This window comes from Pseudomassariella vexata, assembly GCF_002105095.1.
Source record: "Pseudomassariella vexata strain CBS 129021 chromosome Unknown BCR38scaffold_13, whole genome shotgun sequence".
Lineage (NCBI taxonomy): Eukaryota > Fungi > Ascomycota > Sordariomycetes > Amphisphaeriales > Pseudomassariaceae > Pseudomassariella > Pseudomassariella vexata.
In genome coordinates, this window is record NW_024467968.1 from 333,479 (window position 1) to 348,990 (window position 15,512).

A 15,512-nucleotide genomic window follows, 5' to 3' on the forward strand; every position below is an offset into this window, starting at 1 on the left:
GTGTGCTCGCCTGCTTACCCCCTCGCAAACTCAGGATTTCCCAGTTCGTTGGTTTACTGTCCTTTGTTTCTACCTCCGCCACTGCGTCAGTCTGAGTTTTCGGCCACTGATGGGTGCTGATGACGTCGAGTAGCTCGCTTACACGGCAACGCCGAGCACCGCTAGAGCACCTAGTGAAGCGCCGAAAACGACCTCAGCTTTGGCTCATGTGGATATCCCAGACCACGCACGACCAGATTTGGATGAACACAAAGTTGTAGCTGAACTGTTGTCGTGGAACTTGGAAGGCAGATTGCTAAATCCTACGTACCATCGCCCCAGGTGTGAACTTGGACAAGACTTCCACCGCTCATCTAGGGTATCCAAAGTTGACTACTGAGAAACTCGGACGTTATTCCGAATTATCCATTTGGATCGTCGGCTAAGGGCCACACGGTCTCAGGCTGACGTATTCAAGAGCCAAGCCATACTCAGACTCCGAAATCCACCTCAAGCGCCCGTCAGATCCGATGTAGAATGTGTGACTCTTGCTTCCATCATGGGTGGCCGATGATGCGTTCACCAGTGCGTAAGGCACTGTGGCTGCAACATGTGAGAAATGAAATCTCAAATGGTTTCGTGGCACGAATGACATGTATTTCAATGTTAGCCAGGATATAGCGTCTCAATCTCTCTATGGAGATTATCTCCGCGAGTGACCACAGGCGTCATTGTCACATCAACGTATTGAGGGCCAATGGCATGTCCGGAAACAACGTGTCTTAATACTGAACCCGGGTGATACCAGCCTCCCCTTTTCACGTAGGCCAATATTTGAAACATATACATCTGCATAGAAGAAGGTGGCCGCTTCGTTTTCTGGGTTGATCGTGAATGTAGATGCATAAATCTCCTCTCTTTTCTTTGCTGAATGCGGCAATCTGGTATATTCGTAAGTTATACCACTTTAATAGAATTAAATAGTTTGATCCATGCCATGAATAGCCAGTGGCAGTAATTGCAGTCCCTCTCCTGGGAAATAATCTAGTCATATCGAATACACTCGAGTCATCGATGGAAGAAAGAGGGATTGTGCCAATGTCGTTGCAAAGACTGTAAGTGATACTGCCAGTTGCATAAGCGTACATGATGGTTTGAGGAGGCCCGATTTCAGCTTCTAGGAGACTATAGGCTCTGAGCTGGCGGTGCTAGTCAGGAGCACCATTATCATCGAGTTTGTTGTCAAGTTGAATTTCTAAAAAGGGGACCAAAAGGAGCTCTTGGCCAACATTGCGGACAAGCCTCGACTCGACTCAATATGAACCAACCATGACCTCTTGGTGGGTTGGTGGCCAAATTAGTAAGCATAATAAGTAGTATGCTGATGGATCGGGTATTCATGGAGCATGCTTGTGGAGTCGAGGGTATTTTGGTGGATATTGTTAGTACATAGAAATTTTATCGTCAACCTCGTCTTCATTCCCACTGTAATTGCCCAACGGGGATACTACACGTCTCAAGAATGACAGTCAGATAGTGCAAAGAGCCGCTGATGATATGCTAATAATACGGCTGCGTATATTGCAATTCTGATTCTTAAGGAATTCAAGTTATGTGAGAGGGTCCAAAATCTCCTCTTTGGCTGGGGTACATCCGGAGTTCTACCGGATCGGGAGCGAAACCCTCCGACGCAGCTTGCCAGCTGGGACCGACCGGCCATGACGACTCTTCCTCACATTTATGTAGCTAGACTAGTAAAGGTTCTTTACTCTTGTCACAGCAATAGCGATAACGTAGCCACGGAGTGCTGTATACAGTAATTATTTGGACCAAGTGTCAGTGATCCACTGGCATTCAAGATCTTTTATTCTATTGGCCGAGTGGCTCAGTCATCCCTTTCATAATCGTAAAGTGTCGAATATCACGTGTGTCCAATCGAGTAGTCAGCAGTGCGTAAGATTGTATATAAATGAGGTGTGTTCTTGTCTGTCTGTCTTCTTGTCAGGGTACGGCCTGGACCGAAGGCGATAGTACAGAGTGAAGGGGAGAAATAGGCGTGTCCCCCTGGTGGTCACCTGGTGTTCACTGGTGGTCACTTGGTGATGGCAGGTAGGGGTATCCACAGTAGTTCATTCATCTCTCCCCTCTCTATCTTCCTCCGTCTCGACTCCTTACTTATAGCCAGCCGAGGTTCTCTGTTGGATTCTGGATGTTTGCTTCCGCATGTCTGTGTTCCTTCGACTTCGGCCAACATCTTGGATAGCGGCTCTTTATCTGCAACCAAGCGATTCCCTATCCGCTGCAAACGGCTTCAACAGCTCTCATTCGCCACAAGCGGCTCTCTAGCCGCCACAAACGACTTCCTTCCTGGTGGAAGCCGGCCCGCCTCGGATGACACTTGTGGCTCTGACACTTCTGTTCTCGCGAACTCCCGTTGCTCTGCCTTTTATAGATGCTTTAGAACATGTCGGTAACTTTGGTGTTACTTTTGAGAAGAGGGGTTCCTTTCGCCTTCTGAACTTCAAGTGACAATAGTCTTCTCTAGTGCCATATTATTTCTGAACCTAGGAACCAGGTGCCCTATCTGACACGACTAAGTCATCCACGCTTGGCGGGGCTCCTACAAGGGTTATGATTGGCTTCCCATCTCACACTGCCACGGCAGGTGTTCCAGCTGTAAGTCACCTGGTTGTAGTGAGTCTGCGAGGGTTGACCGTCACATATTATATACCTTCGTAGTACTATACTTCTTTAATGATTACCCTTACCGTTATAATCTAAGTAAGCTAATAATCCATAATCATAGTACTATTTCAACCGCTAAGTCTATATATAGCCGTACACTACTATCCTCGTTAGATTACGAATTCGCTTATACTTTAGGTTGTCCTCGAAACAGTCCCGGAGTAGCTATAGCCTACTCTAATATAGCGTATATATATGGCTATAATGAGGCTCTTCTCCTTATAATATATCGGTAGTATAATCTATGGCTTTATTCCTAGGTACTCCTTCTTCCTTTTCGTAGAAGAACATTTCCTAGGACATAGGGATGCATCAGCAGAAGGCTTTCTGCACGAACCCTTTCGATCCTTGGGCAAAGGGCTCAAGCCAGGTACGCAGCGCTCAACTTCTCCGTTCGTCGATGGCCTCTTGGCTCTCCGTGTTGTCGACCTTGTCGACCATAGCGGCCGTCTTTGATATCATGATGTCGAGGATTCGCTTGCCCACATCGGAGGACGATCCATTCCGCAGGACATGGTGCCAGAAATGTGTCGCGGCCCGGGACGTGATCCGAGTATATCGCAGCACGTCGTGTGTACCTGCCTTCTACGGTGCGGCGCTGGTTATCAGGCCAACTGTCGAAAGCGTGTCGGAGGGCACCGCGTGGACACATGCCAAGGCGTACAGGCCTCCACCCGAGCCGCCAAGGACAGCAAAACGCTGCAAGCCAAGATGCCGAGCCAGGAATTTGACGTTGGCGGGCTAGTGAATAATGCGGCACCTCGGCTTGAAAGCAGAGAGATCGTAGTTTGGGCAGTTGATCACAATAATGCGAATGTTGTGGTGGCGGCCGAGGCTCTCGAAGCCTCGGGCTTCAAGATGCGACGAGGGGAAGCTACGGAAGAAGAGAGAGAGCCGGCGAGTGAGTCGGCCTCAGCGAAGCCCAGCTTACGGCCATCGGGAAGCGAAATGGTCTAGTCAGACGAGCCGCGCTTGTGGTGCTGGAATGCCTGCATGCTTCAATGAAGACGAGAGGGCGGTAGCGGATTGGTTCCGAAAATCGGACACATAATGGGGACAGTCTGGAGGCCCGCATTTCGAATGGGTTTGTGAGAGTCAATGAACTTCAGAATCGGATTCCGAGTGTTGTCGTGGAGGCTAGCAAGAGAGTCCCAACGTATGTTTTTCACTCACAAACAATCAGTCAGTTTTGGGTGCGCGATCGGCTGATTCCTCCACCGAATACGGACGCATGAGATGTAGTTATTTGTTCTCATCCCTGATAGGGCGATGCCGGGATGCTCAATATAAACGTCCTAATAGATGTAGGAGCCATGGGACTTATGTTATGAGTGTAAGTCATACGTTTCAATCGGCGGCTGCATCAATATTGTGTTACACAAGAGTGTCTTAGCAAAGCAGGGCCGGTTACGGTATTGTGAAACTCTAGGTTGAAGGCTGATGCAGGCTTGCAGCCTATAATGCAGCAAGGGAAGGAGATTGGAGGTGCATATCGTGGCAACGGACCTGATTATGCACTTTTTCCGCGCGTGCCGGCATTCCGCGTAATATCTGATGTGTTACATCGGCTATGGGGATGCAGTAAGTAGCTACTTGATTCTGTGTGCTAAGCAACGTTCGTATTCCTTACAACTTACTGCGTCAGAAAAATAATGAAGAGTTCTAATTTGATACCAAGTAAATGTAACATCACCATCAACGGCATAATGTTATTGTTAATTAAAGCGGGTTACGACAAACTCGAAATGCTTGCACGTATGGCCTGGTAGCCAGATATAGCCCTTTGGACAAATTTGGCTGTGAATTTGCCGTATATCATGCTCAAAAGTACTAACGTCACCCACAGGTCATTGCCCCACACGGGTCTTTGCCCAACTTTTCAAGAAATCTTGACTTTCCATCTTTACTTATACAATTCTTCCCTTCCACAACATGGCACGCAAATCTAGTGAGGCTAATCTTCAATTAGTCATCCAAACTAAACGACGCGATCCTCACCTAAGTTGGAACAAGCTTGGTAAAATCTTCAAAGTCGACCATAAGACATTGAAGCGCCGTTACGAAGGCGTACAACCATTACACATTACTAACATGTCCAAACGGAAAATGACCGAAACCGAAGAGAATACGATTACCCGACGCGTAATTGAGCTAGATTCGCGAACTTTTCCTCCCCGGCTTCGATACGTTGAAGAAATGGCGAATATCCTCCGACGCGACCGCACCCGTCGGCAAGAACTGGGCCTCGAGCTTCGTACGGCGACAACCAGACCTCCGGACGCGTTTAAATCGTCGAATAGGTTACCAGCGGGCATTCTGCGAAGATCCTGTCGCGTATCGCGGTTATTTTAAGCGTGTTGCGGACACAATAGCGAAGCACGGCATCCAGCCGGAGGATATCTACAACTTTGACGAGACGGGCTTTTTAATGGGCATAACCTCAACCGGCATGGTCGTTACGAGTACCGAAAGACGTGGAAGGCCTAGGCAAGCCCAGCAAGGCAATAGGGAATGGGTTACTGTCATTCAGGCGGCCAATTCCCAAGGCTGGGCGGTGCCGCCGTACATCATCTTCGCGGCCAAAGTTCACCTCGCTTCGTGGTATCGCGACACCACATTACCGGGCAATTGGGTCGTTGATCTATCCCACAACGGATGGACAACAAATGATATTGGTCTCAGCTGGGCAGCTCACTTCGATCTGCACACACGCGATCGTACGAAGGGTGTCAAACGCCTCCTGATCCTTGATGGTCACGAAAGCCATCACTCGATGGATTTCGAACAATACTGCAAGGACCATGGCATCATTACCTTTCCTATGCCTGCCCATTCGTCCCATAAGCTCCAGCCTCTCGACTTGGTACCTTTTAGTGTTTTGAAACGGGCGTACGGTGTGTTTGTTGAGGGTTTGATGCGACGGCATCATACCCACGTTGCGAAGGAGGATTTCCTTGTCGGTTTTTTGGAGGCGTTTGGCGCTGCTTTTACTGAACAAAACATCAGATCTGGTTTCGAAGCAGCTGGAATTGTCCCTTTTGACCCCGACAGGGTTATATCTGCCCTGGATGTCGCAGAAGTCGCGCGTACACCCTCTGCCGACCCAGAACTCCTACCTCCTATTTGGACTTCTAAGACACCTACTACCACCCTTGAAGCCGAATCGCAGTCAACGTTGATTAAGAATAGCGTTCAGAGGCATCAAGACAGCTCTCCGACGCATATTCTTCATTCAATTGACTCGATTGCAAAGGCTACGCATGCAATGATGCAAGAGAATGTTATCTTGCGTCGCGAGAACGAAGAGCTTCGTGAGACTAACCATGTGCTAAGCGAACGTCGCAGAACCAAAAACAAGCAAATCCAGTATGGTGGGCCACTTAATATAGAAGATGCACAAGTTATACGGGCTATTAGGGGTGATACGGGCTTGGAAAGTGAGGAAGAGGGTGAAAGTAGTCGTCCTACAAGGAGGAGGGCAACGGGTGCTAGGCGCTGTGGCATTTGCAGAGGAACTGGACATAATGCGCGAACTTGTCAGGCAGATGTAGAAACAGATAATGAAAAGAATACTGATTAATTTTTTGGATGAATACGGGTTGTTGTTGATCTATCTAAGATTAAAGGTTGGGAGGTCGTGAAAAGTTGGGCAAAGACCCGTGTGGGGCATTGACCTGTGGGTGACGTTATGGAAATCGTAACAGACAGAAACAGTAATCTAATGCTCCAATCGATTGGAACCGCGTTCCTGCCTCTTCGTGAAAGGGTCTCGATATGCAATTACAGAGTGAAATCCCCATTGCTCAAGTGATGTTCGTAATCGTAATAGAGTTGAAATTCGGCATAGCAGTAGTCCGTGTCTGCCTCTATATCGAAGTTTTTGCAAGCCTGCTCGTCGTTGACCAGGGCCTTTTCTGTAAGAGTGTGATTGAGAGATATCCAAATATTATGGGACAGAACTTGGAAGAGATGCATGACTTGAGCTGCAAGATATTTTCGATGGCATTACGATTGGTGATATGGAAATCTTTCAATCCCGGCTGTTAACACCAACCTTGCAAATAGATTTGTAAGCAACTATAACTTTACCTACTGAGAATCCCATTGTGCCGCTCGAGGAACACAGGAAAGGCTGTATGACAAGCCCCTTGGCCTTCTGACCACTGAAGAGCTGGCAGTTGATCCACCTTTCTCCCTTGTTAATGAATTGGTTCACTTTTTCAAGGTCTTTTGGTGCCTGCATACACTTTGCAGCCTTCACAGGGACATCGAGAACATATATGTGGCTACGTGAAATTCCCGCCAGTGTAGCGGTTTCGAGAGCTACGGCAGAGATGCCCAATACAGACTAGCTGGCCCTCTCTTCGCCCATGCTGCCCATTCTACTTCTGTAATCTCGTAGGCGCCGGTGTGTTCGACTTCTTCAATTGCATCCGCGTGATTACCGAATAATAGTGCCTTGGTAGCTACGTTAACAGTGCGGTCGAAGCAGCGACCGCGCCGACGCCGTCCATCGAAACCGAGACCGGCTTGGCGCGTTCAGAGCAGAACCAGCAGCGGAAGCAACTAAATAGGTACTCTTTGGGGTCCTAAGGCACTGGTGCAGCCGAAGAAGAAGACTGGCGTGACGATACTATCGGGGTTAACGCTGTAGTGGTTGTTTGGGACTCCATAGTATTAGGGAAGCAACTTGGGTGCCAGAGGACCGCCGAGATGACAGCGAAAGTTCCTACAGGAATAGTAGGGGCCTCTAGAACGTGCAAATTACTAAAAATAGTGAACCTTTAGCTTGGCAAACACTTGGAAACCAAGTCACCAAGTCTAAATTGATATAGCTTGGCAGCCAAAATCTGGAGAATTGATGGGTTGGGTTGGCTGGTTGACGTCAACCCTTGGCAACCAGGTTGAAGTAGTTGGGTTGTCTCGAGGCTTGAGTAAGAAACTGAGGGATTCAACCCTCAGATGATGACTCTGTACAGATCCTGTATTGGTTACGATGCTCGATGCGCAGTGTGATGTGTGTATTGACTGCTTGGAGTGCTATGTAAGAAGTTACATCTAAGGTAGGTAGGCAGGTGCCGGCCTTTTTATCTACACAAGCGATTTCACTGCCTTAGGCACCACCTCAGGCACCACCTCAGGCACACATATGGCGCTCAATCCCACACGCCCTCTCGCCACTATGGGTTCTAGGGCCTAGTTTTCGTAAATACGACCTTTCCATCGTCCAATCGCAGTGTGTTTCTGCCGTGAATCACCGCCCTCGTCACATACATGGTGTCCCTTTTTCCAATCGCTCCATCCCCAACAGTTCAACGAATCGATCGAACTTGGCTTTATCCAGAGGCTTGGTGACTACGTCGGCTGGATTCTGGTCGCTCGGCACCCAACGCAGCTTGACGTTGCCGGATCCCACCTCCTGACGGCCGTAATGGTAACCAACTCTTATGTGGCGTTTCTGTCTGTTCATGGCGGGGTCCTCTGACCACTTTACCGCACCAGAGTTGTCCTCGAGGATCACGATAGGGCCTTCCGGCATGTGTCCCAGTTCTGTAAGGAAGTTTCGGATCCAGGCGGCGTCGCCGGCGGCTTCGCTGAACGCGATGTATTCGCTTTCTGTGGAGCTCTTCGCGACAACACTTTGTAACTTGGAGTGCCACAGTACTGGACAGCCGGCTATCATGAAGACGTAGCCAGTGACAGATTTGCCTCCGTCCGCATCGGATGCGAAGCTGGCGTCTACTGCTCCATAGAGTCCCAGTGCATTGTATTGAGTGGCTCTATGCTCTTTCTTGTACTTCAGTGCTAGTTGATTCTTCGCGACGTAGCGTGGTACCCTCATTAGTCCGATCGATTGTGTCGAAGATGAATTTGACATGTACCTGGCCCAGGTCGAGGTTGAGTGCGCCGTGTCGGGTCTCGAGAGGCATGAGGAGTAGTTGAATTGGCCAACTACGGTAGCGAAGTGATGTATCTCATCAGTACTGGCTTTTCCAGTATTCTTCGTCAAGTTAGCGGCCATGCCGGCTTCGAACGGCGTTCCGACTCCTCCGAGCTCGTTGAATCCTAATGCTTCTAATGCCTTGTCGATGTATTGGTCTTGGTCAAGTCTAACATCGCCGGTTTCGCCAGTTCGTAAGATGCGCATGCCTAGGAACCAATCGGCGGGGCCCAAATCGTTGAGTGGTACTTCCTTCGACACGTCCGCTGCCAAAGCCTTTAAGCGTTCCAGATCTGGTCCGAATAGCAAGAAATCGTCTACGTGCGATGCAATGATGTCCCTTGTCTTCCCGTTGATGTATACTGCATCGTCCGATAACAAGGCTCGAATCCACGCTTCTTTAGGATTCTCTTGGCCTCACGTTGCCACGTTGCCCCGGCTTGCTTCAAGCCATAGAGCGGCAGCATTAACTCGATAATGCTCTCTGGGGAGTAGCCGTACTTTGCTACTTCGTCGGGGTATGCTTCGAAGTATTCCTTGAGCATTGGGAATTGCTTCATGAAGATCTTCTCATCAAGCTTGCCGTTAAGGTACGCGGCTACGAAATCGATCTGTAAGATGTGCCAGCCTAGCACTGCCGAGAGGGCCATCAGGATCCTCCATGATGCTGCTCTGGCTGTTGACGCTGCTGTCTCGTTGTAGTCAATGCCGTACCGCTGGGTAAAGCCTCTGGCGCAAATCCTCGACTTCAGCTTGTCCAATTCACCTGTAGAGAGAAACTTCTCTCGCAGTACCCACTTGGCGTCAATGATATGGCCGTGCATGGCTTCAGACTTATCGCAGAAGCGGAATGTGCCTCTTTCCAGGCCTTGCCTGATCTCGGCGAAAATAGACTGCATCCACTCGCTGCCCTTAGGACCGTTGAGTGCCTCCCGTAATGTCGGCTCTGTAGGGTGTTTTACCTGTAGCAGGCGGTAGGTTTCCGACTCTCCCAACATCGTGGCTACATTGAGTAGCGGCTCGAACAGAATTCCGTCTCGTTCTTGTCGCAGCAATTCGAATAGCATAGACTTGATGTACTTGTGGTCTGATTCACGATGTGAGTCGCCAGTGCCTCCATAGAAATCGTCAAAATCCTCGTCTTTCTGCTCAACGTCACTGGCAGACACGCCCTCTTGGATGTAGGCTTTTGAGCGTGCCAGTTGGTTCATCAGTTCATCATCATCGGGGGGGGGGGGGGGGGCTCTACTACGTATGCTTGCAGGTTCGGTTTGGCCTTGCGGGGGCGCCCTCTGCGCGGTTTTACTGCGTTTGCTTCGTCGTCTGTGACATTTTCGTCAACCTTGTTGAGATCTTTGGACTTGACCTTCGTCTGGGTCGTCTTTCGGTGACGGAGTCGCTTCTGGATGTGTTGGGGAAGCGATCGAACAATGTCTCGTGTATCGGGTGCCTCGTCTCGTGCGGTGTTGCCGAGGTCTTCGTGAAATATCGCATGCGGTGTATCTAAGTATCTACCTCCATCGATTAGCCAGAACCGGTAGTTGTGTTCTCCGACATAGTCAAGAAAAATGGCCTTGACCGCTCTGGGTTCGAGCTTCTCTGCTGTAGTTCTCAGCTTGACGTCTACGTGTACCAGTGCCAGCGATCCTGGGATTCGTAGATTGGCCATATCTGGTACCCATGCGCCCTCTGGCGCCAGTTCTTGGTGAAAACATTCGTGTGGCGTCACACCCTCCAAGGTTGATGTGCCGGTACGATTCGTAATGTATGTTGTGCAACTAAGCACATCGTTCCAGAAACAACTAGGGATTCTTCCCTGAATGCTGATGGCCCTGGCAGCGTTTTGGATTACTCCAATCCAACGCTCTGCTGTCCCATTTTGATACTGATTGTATGGGGTTGATATCAGCAGATCGATGCCTTCTTCGTCGCATAAGGTGTTGAGTGTTGCCAAATCGAAGTCCTGGGATCCATCGATTTTGATTACCTTGCATCGGCGGGGAGGACTCTGTGTCATCAAACCCGCCTGTACCCTAGTTACGTAGCGTTTGAATCCGCCAGCCACTTCGCTCTTGTGCTTATATGCGTCGAATGTGCGGTGACGGCTCTTGCCATCCGTCTTGAGATCGAAGTATCTCATGCCTTCGACTGATTCGGGCTTTAGTTCTCCCAGATCGCAGTGAATGACTTCTCCGACGTACTGCGGTTGGTACTGGGGGTCATGAGAGGGAATCTTCGTGCTCTTGGCTTGATCGCATGCCACGCAAGGGAGTGACTCGATGAGTGAGACATCGATGTCTATACCAGTTGAATGCTCTACGGTCGATGCCAGTCTCTGTGGGCTCGGATGGGCCAGGCGACGATGCCAAAGGGTTAACTGCCCTGCCAGGTCGTCCGTCATCTCCATGATCCCTGTACTGACCATCGTGTCGTGAATGACTCGCTTCATATTGCCAATCTCTTCCGTCGAGAAACCGAACAATCCTAGGGCGCCCTCTGACCCTGGATCCCTTAAGTAGTCTGTGTGTTTCTTTCGCTTTCTCTTGGGTTCGCTCCTGCCGAATTGCCATAAGAACCAGCCTCTTTTCTCGGCATCTATTGTCGTAATTACTGTGCCGGTGCGGTTGGCGACCAAGTAGTTGCGTTGACCTTCTGGACCCCTCAAGATCCACTTGACTGAGCCAGCCCTCTGGGCATGTACGACGCCTCCGCCTGTGACGATAGGGTACTAATTCTTCTTCAAGTCGACCACCGTGCCCTGTTCAAAGTCATTTTCATCATTCGTGGCGTGAATATTTGCTGCGGTGTCGAATATCAACAGCTCAGAATCGGTTGGTCTAGCCTCTGACGTGTAGGTTTGTGCAATAAGGACTTGGGCTTGGTTCCGAGCGATGGCCTGTTCGTACTCGTCAATGAGGTCTTGGTAATCGAACCCTGCCTTTGCTCCGTAGAATTGGTCGCCAAGTGCTTCCTGGAGTCCAGGTGGTGCCGCGGTCTTCTGCTCTTGCCCTTTTGCGGCATGCGCGTTGGCACCTTCCTTGGGAGGAGATCGGCAGTCTCGCTTGAAATGGCCTTTCTTGCCGCAGTTGTGACACTTGTCATCCTTGTTGGCCTGTCGACCCTTTTTGCTATTGCTGTTCTTGTTATTCTTTCCTCTGCCAGACGCCTGAGCGTTATTGGAGCTGTTTCCTCTATTGCTCCTTCCGTTGTTCTGGTTACCGTTGTTCTTTCGTTCTAGTTTGTGGTGGAACGCGTTGGCGAATTCTTCCATGAGTTCTGCCGGTGTCATGTCGTTGCGACGAAGGAACTGGTCTTGCTGTCGAGTCCAGCCTGAAGCCTTGTCTTCAGCAGCTGTAAGGAACATGGTGATCTGTTGCTCACCCTTAATCTCGAGTCCTGCATCTTGACATTCAGACACGGCCTTGCGGAACTTTGTATTAAATGTAACAGGGCAATTGCCGTCGTATCGTAGTGCGTTGAGATCCTTCCAAAGTGCCCTCAGCCTTTGTTTGGCAGATTGATCGAAATCGGCCTCAAGCGATTCCAACATCTTGGTCCCCTCCGTGAGGTTGTCGATGAGTCCTTTTGCTAAGCCGTCCGACGTCATCAAGATCGCCTTAGCCAGTCTCGTCTCGTCGTAGGCTGTCAGCTTCTTCTTTGGTTTCCACACAACGGAATGCAGCGATAAGTCAATGACTTTGCGCCATGCTTTGTATGAGTCGGGGCCTCGAACCCACTGCGACTTGTCTGGTTTGCAGTCCCAGTACTTCCACTCAAGGTTGAACTTGCCATGTTTCTTCTTATGCTTGCGACGCCGGTTCCTATCACCAGATAGATCCGACTCGCTGTCCGATTCGGAGTCTGAATTGTCGGAATCATCTGAGCCACAGCTCGATGAACTGGAGGGATCGTTACTAGGGTCGTAACGGCTGCGGGTGGACTTCTTCTTGTCCTTGTCCTTTTCCTCGTACTCGTCCTCATCCTTGTACTTGTTCTTGTCCTTGGTAAGGGACGCGTTGTCTTCGCTGTCTGAGTCGATTTCAAATGCGAAACCCTGAGGCGGCATCCGATGCGGCATCCGCGGCGGTGGTGGCGGCGTCTCCGGCCGGCCCCTTGCGCTGGAAAATTCGGCATCATGGTACGATTTGTGTGAATTTGGCTAAGACTTGCCTCTGAAGCTTGGGTCTCTTTGCTCACTGATGAGCATGTCAATCTTATCTTCCAGCCGCTTTATTTCGGCTTGGTGGAGTGCCTTCATGTCGGCTTCCCTCAGGTTCATGTTGGCTTCCTTTTGTTCCATGATCTGGTCAAGATCAGTTTTGGTAGATACCTTGGGGTCCTGCGAGTCAGAGCCCGTGGATGGCGCTGTTGACCGCGGGGAAGGTGCCGCTGCCATGTTGCGCGGCCGAAGGCTGTACCTTCGTATGGTGCTAAGCAATCCAGGCTCCTCGAAGGCGCCTGTGGGGTTCATGTGAGCCTCGGAGCTGCTTCAGTTGCTGTGGTGTCCTATTGGTGTATGGCCGCTCTGTCAATCCCGTTGCCCGATCAACCGCTTCTCACGCCAGCGACACTGTGGTCTGTTAAGTTACGCCTCACGTACTGCCAGACCGTGACCTGCGCGTGAAGAGCGCATGTGATTCTGCGATGGGTGATGTGGAGTGGTCTACCTGACTGTCCTGATGTCGGATCAGTCGCCTCTCACGCCAGCGACACTGCCGTCTGCTGAGCTACGCCTTGCGTGCTGCCAGACCGTGTCCTGCTCGTGAAGGTCTCGTGATGCTGTGGGAATCCTGGTGCCAAATCAATCGCCTCTTATGCCAGCGACACTGCCGTCTGTTGAGCTACGCCTTGCGTGCTGTCAGACCGTGACCTGCGCGTGAAGAGCGCGGTTGATGTTGCGAAGTAGGATCCAACAGAGTAATCAAGTGATCGTTCAGTAACGATTAGATGCTACCATGAGGGATTCAACCCTCAGATGATGACTCTGTATAGATCCTGTATTGGTTACGATGCTCGATGCGCAGTGTGATGTGTGTATTGACCGCTCGGAGTGCCATGTAAGAAGTTACATCTAAGGTAGGTAGGCAGGTGCCGACCTTTTTATCTACACAAGCGATTTCACTGCCTTAGGCACCACCTCAGGCACACATATGGCGCTCAATCCCACAGAAACAGGTGAAATATGATGTACCGTCTACAAAATTCCTACAGTGGCTGATGACAAGCAGATATCCGACATGCAACATCATAAGTTCATGCGGTACTAGAAATATTTGAAAGTCTCGAAACTGTACGAGGCAGATAGCAGGAACAGAGGTCGCGGCATCAAAACGGTAACCTGCACTGTCCAAATTTAGCAATACTGTCTCATTGATGCGAGTGCATATGGCATATGGGGTGTGGATTGTTGTATTGGGAAAGGATGTCAGGTCAGCTATTCTGGCCTGGCAGAGCTCTTTTATAGCTCTTATCTATCTTATATATAGCTATAGGGTAACACCCCATGGGGTCACGTATCACTCATGTAATACACATGACGTGCCCACAAACACGATTTCCCGCTGCTGGATGGTACTTGATTGTTCCATGTAAGCCAGATCAAGTATCGCTTACGGTGAGTCAGACCTCAACACCTAATTCATGTTTTGATCTATGCGCTCCGATTCATATACCGTATCTACTTTCATCACCGAGGCGCCGATACTGTCATATTCCCGTGCAGTCCTAGGTCTAGCTACATCACTGGCTGCGGTCTCGTTGTTGACGGTGGTACCACTCTGGGTGCATTGAGATAGTCTTGGACTTCTAGGTGTCAGGAGTGCTTAAAACCCCGTAGATGCCCATTAATTGTCATGTAAATGTGAAGATTTTGAAGCTTTCTGTCAGCGTCGCCTTCCAAAACTTCGTTACTCGCTTCTCCAGATATGACCATTGTAACTTCGAAATTACTGTTATGATTCCGCATTAGCCATATGCAAGCATCTCGCAACTTTATTGCCGTGGCACTCGAGACTCGATAAAATGGAGCTATTTAAGTGTAAGCTATACCATTTATATTATATACCAAGTCAGTGAACTGCAAGTGGGATATAACGGAGCCCTGGAGCCAGAGGCTTGCAGGTTGCACCCACGCGCAGTTGACAAGAACATCAAGACACCCGCCTGTTAATTCCTGCACCGTCGCCTTCAGATCGACGACGGACTGCTCAATGGTGATATCAAGGGGAAAGAAGTTAATGCCAGCCTTGGACAGATGACGATCGCGCGACTCGGGGGAAGCACACTAGTAATGGCATGGATACCACGAGGAGCGTATTCTGTCACAAGGGCTTCCCGTACTCCACCACGGTGACACCTGTACGACTTGAGCAGATGGCTTCATTCGACGACATTGCAATATAATATTGTATTACTTCTCTAGTGACGAGTGCGAATTTCTGTTCTCGAGTCGTGGCGATCAGTAAAAATGTGACAGGCTTTGAATCATTGTGTAGTCGACTTCTTGTGACCTCGGGTTCGTAGTCTTTGGCAGGCGTCTATGTCTATGGTGCTTTGATAGTAACGTAGTCCACGGTCCAATTGCACAGTTTGGCAGACCTTATACGACAATGTATAAGTTAATTCAACCACAACGCCTATCATCAATTGAAACTACTCAGAATCGTTATCTTCAGACGTCTCTACATCGTTTCCACAAGTGCGCGCATTATGTCGAGGCTCGCCGCAGATTCTACAGCGCCGTAGCGCAATTCGCCGCCTCGTACGACCACCAATTTGACGAAATTCGTCATGTAACTGCCCATCAACCTCTCGTTGAGACTGTAGGTCCTGTCCAGCTTGTATACGA

The 15,512-nt window shown here is 49.8% G+C and overlaps 1 protein-coding gene across 1 annotated transcript; it reads right to left on the reverse strand.

Annotated features, from left to right (window-relative positions):
• Nucleotides 1-6,308: 6,308 nt before the first annotated feature.
• On the reverse strand, nt 6,309-6,722 carry BCR38DRAFT_444835 (uncharacterized protein). The gene has a single exon (XM_040860962.1). It carries the CDS (start codon nt 6,697-6,699, stop codon nt 6,505-6,507), a length of 195 nt encoding a protein of 64 aa, XP_040712111.1. The 5' UTR covers nt 6,700-6,722; the 3' UTR covers nt 6,309-6,504.
• Between the last annotated feature and the right edge of the window lie 8,790 nt (nt 6,723-15,512).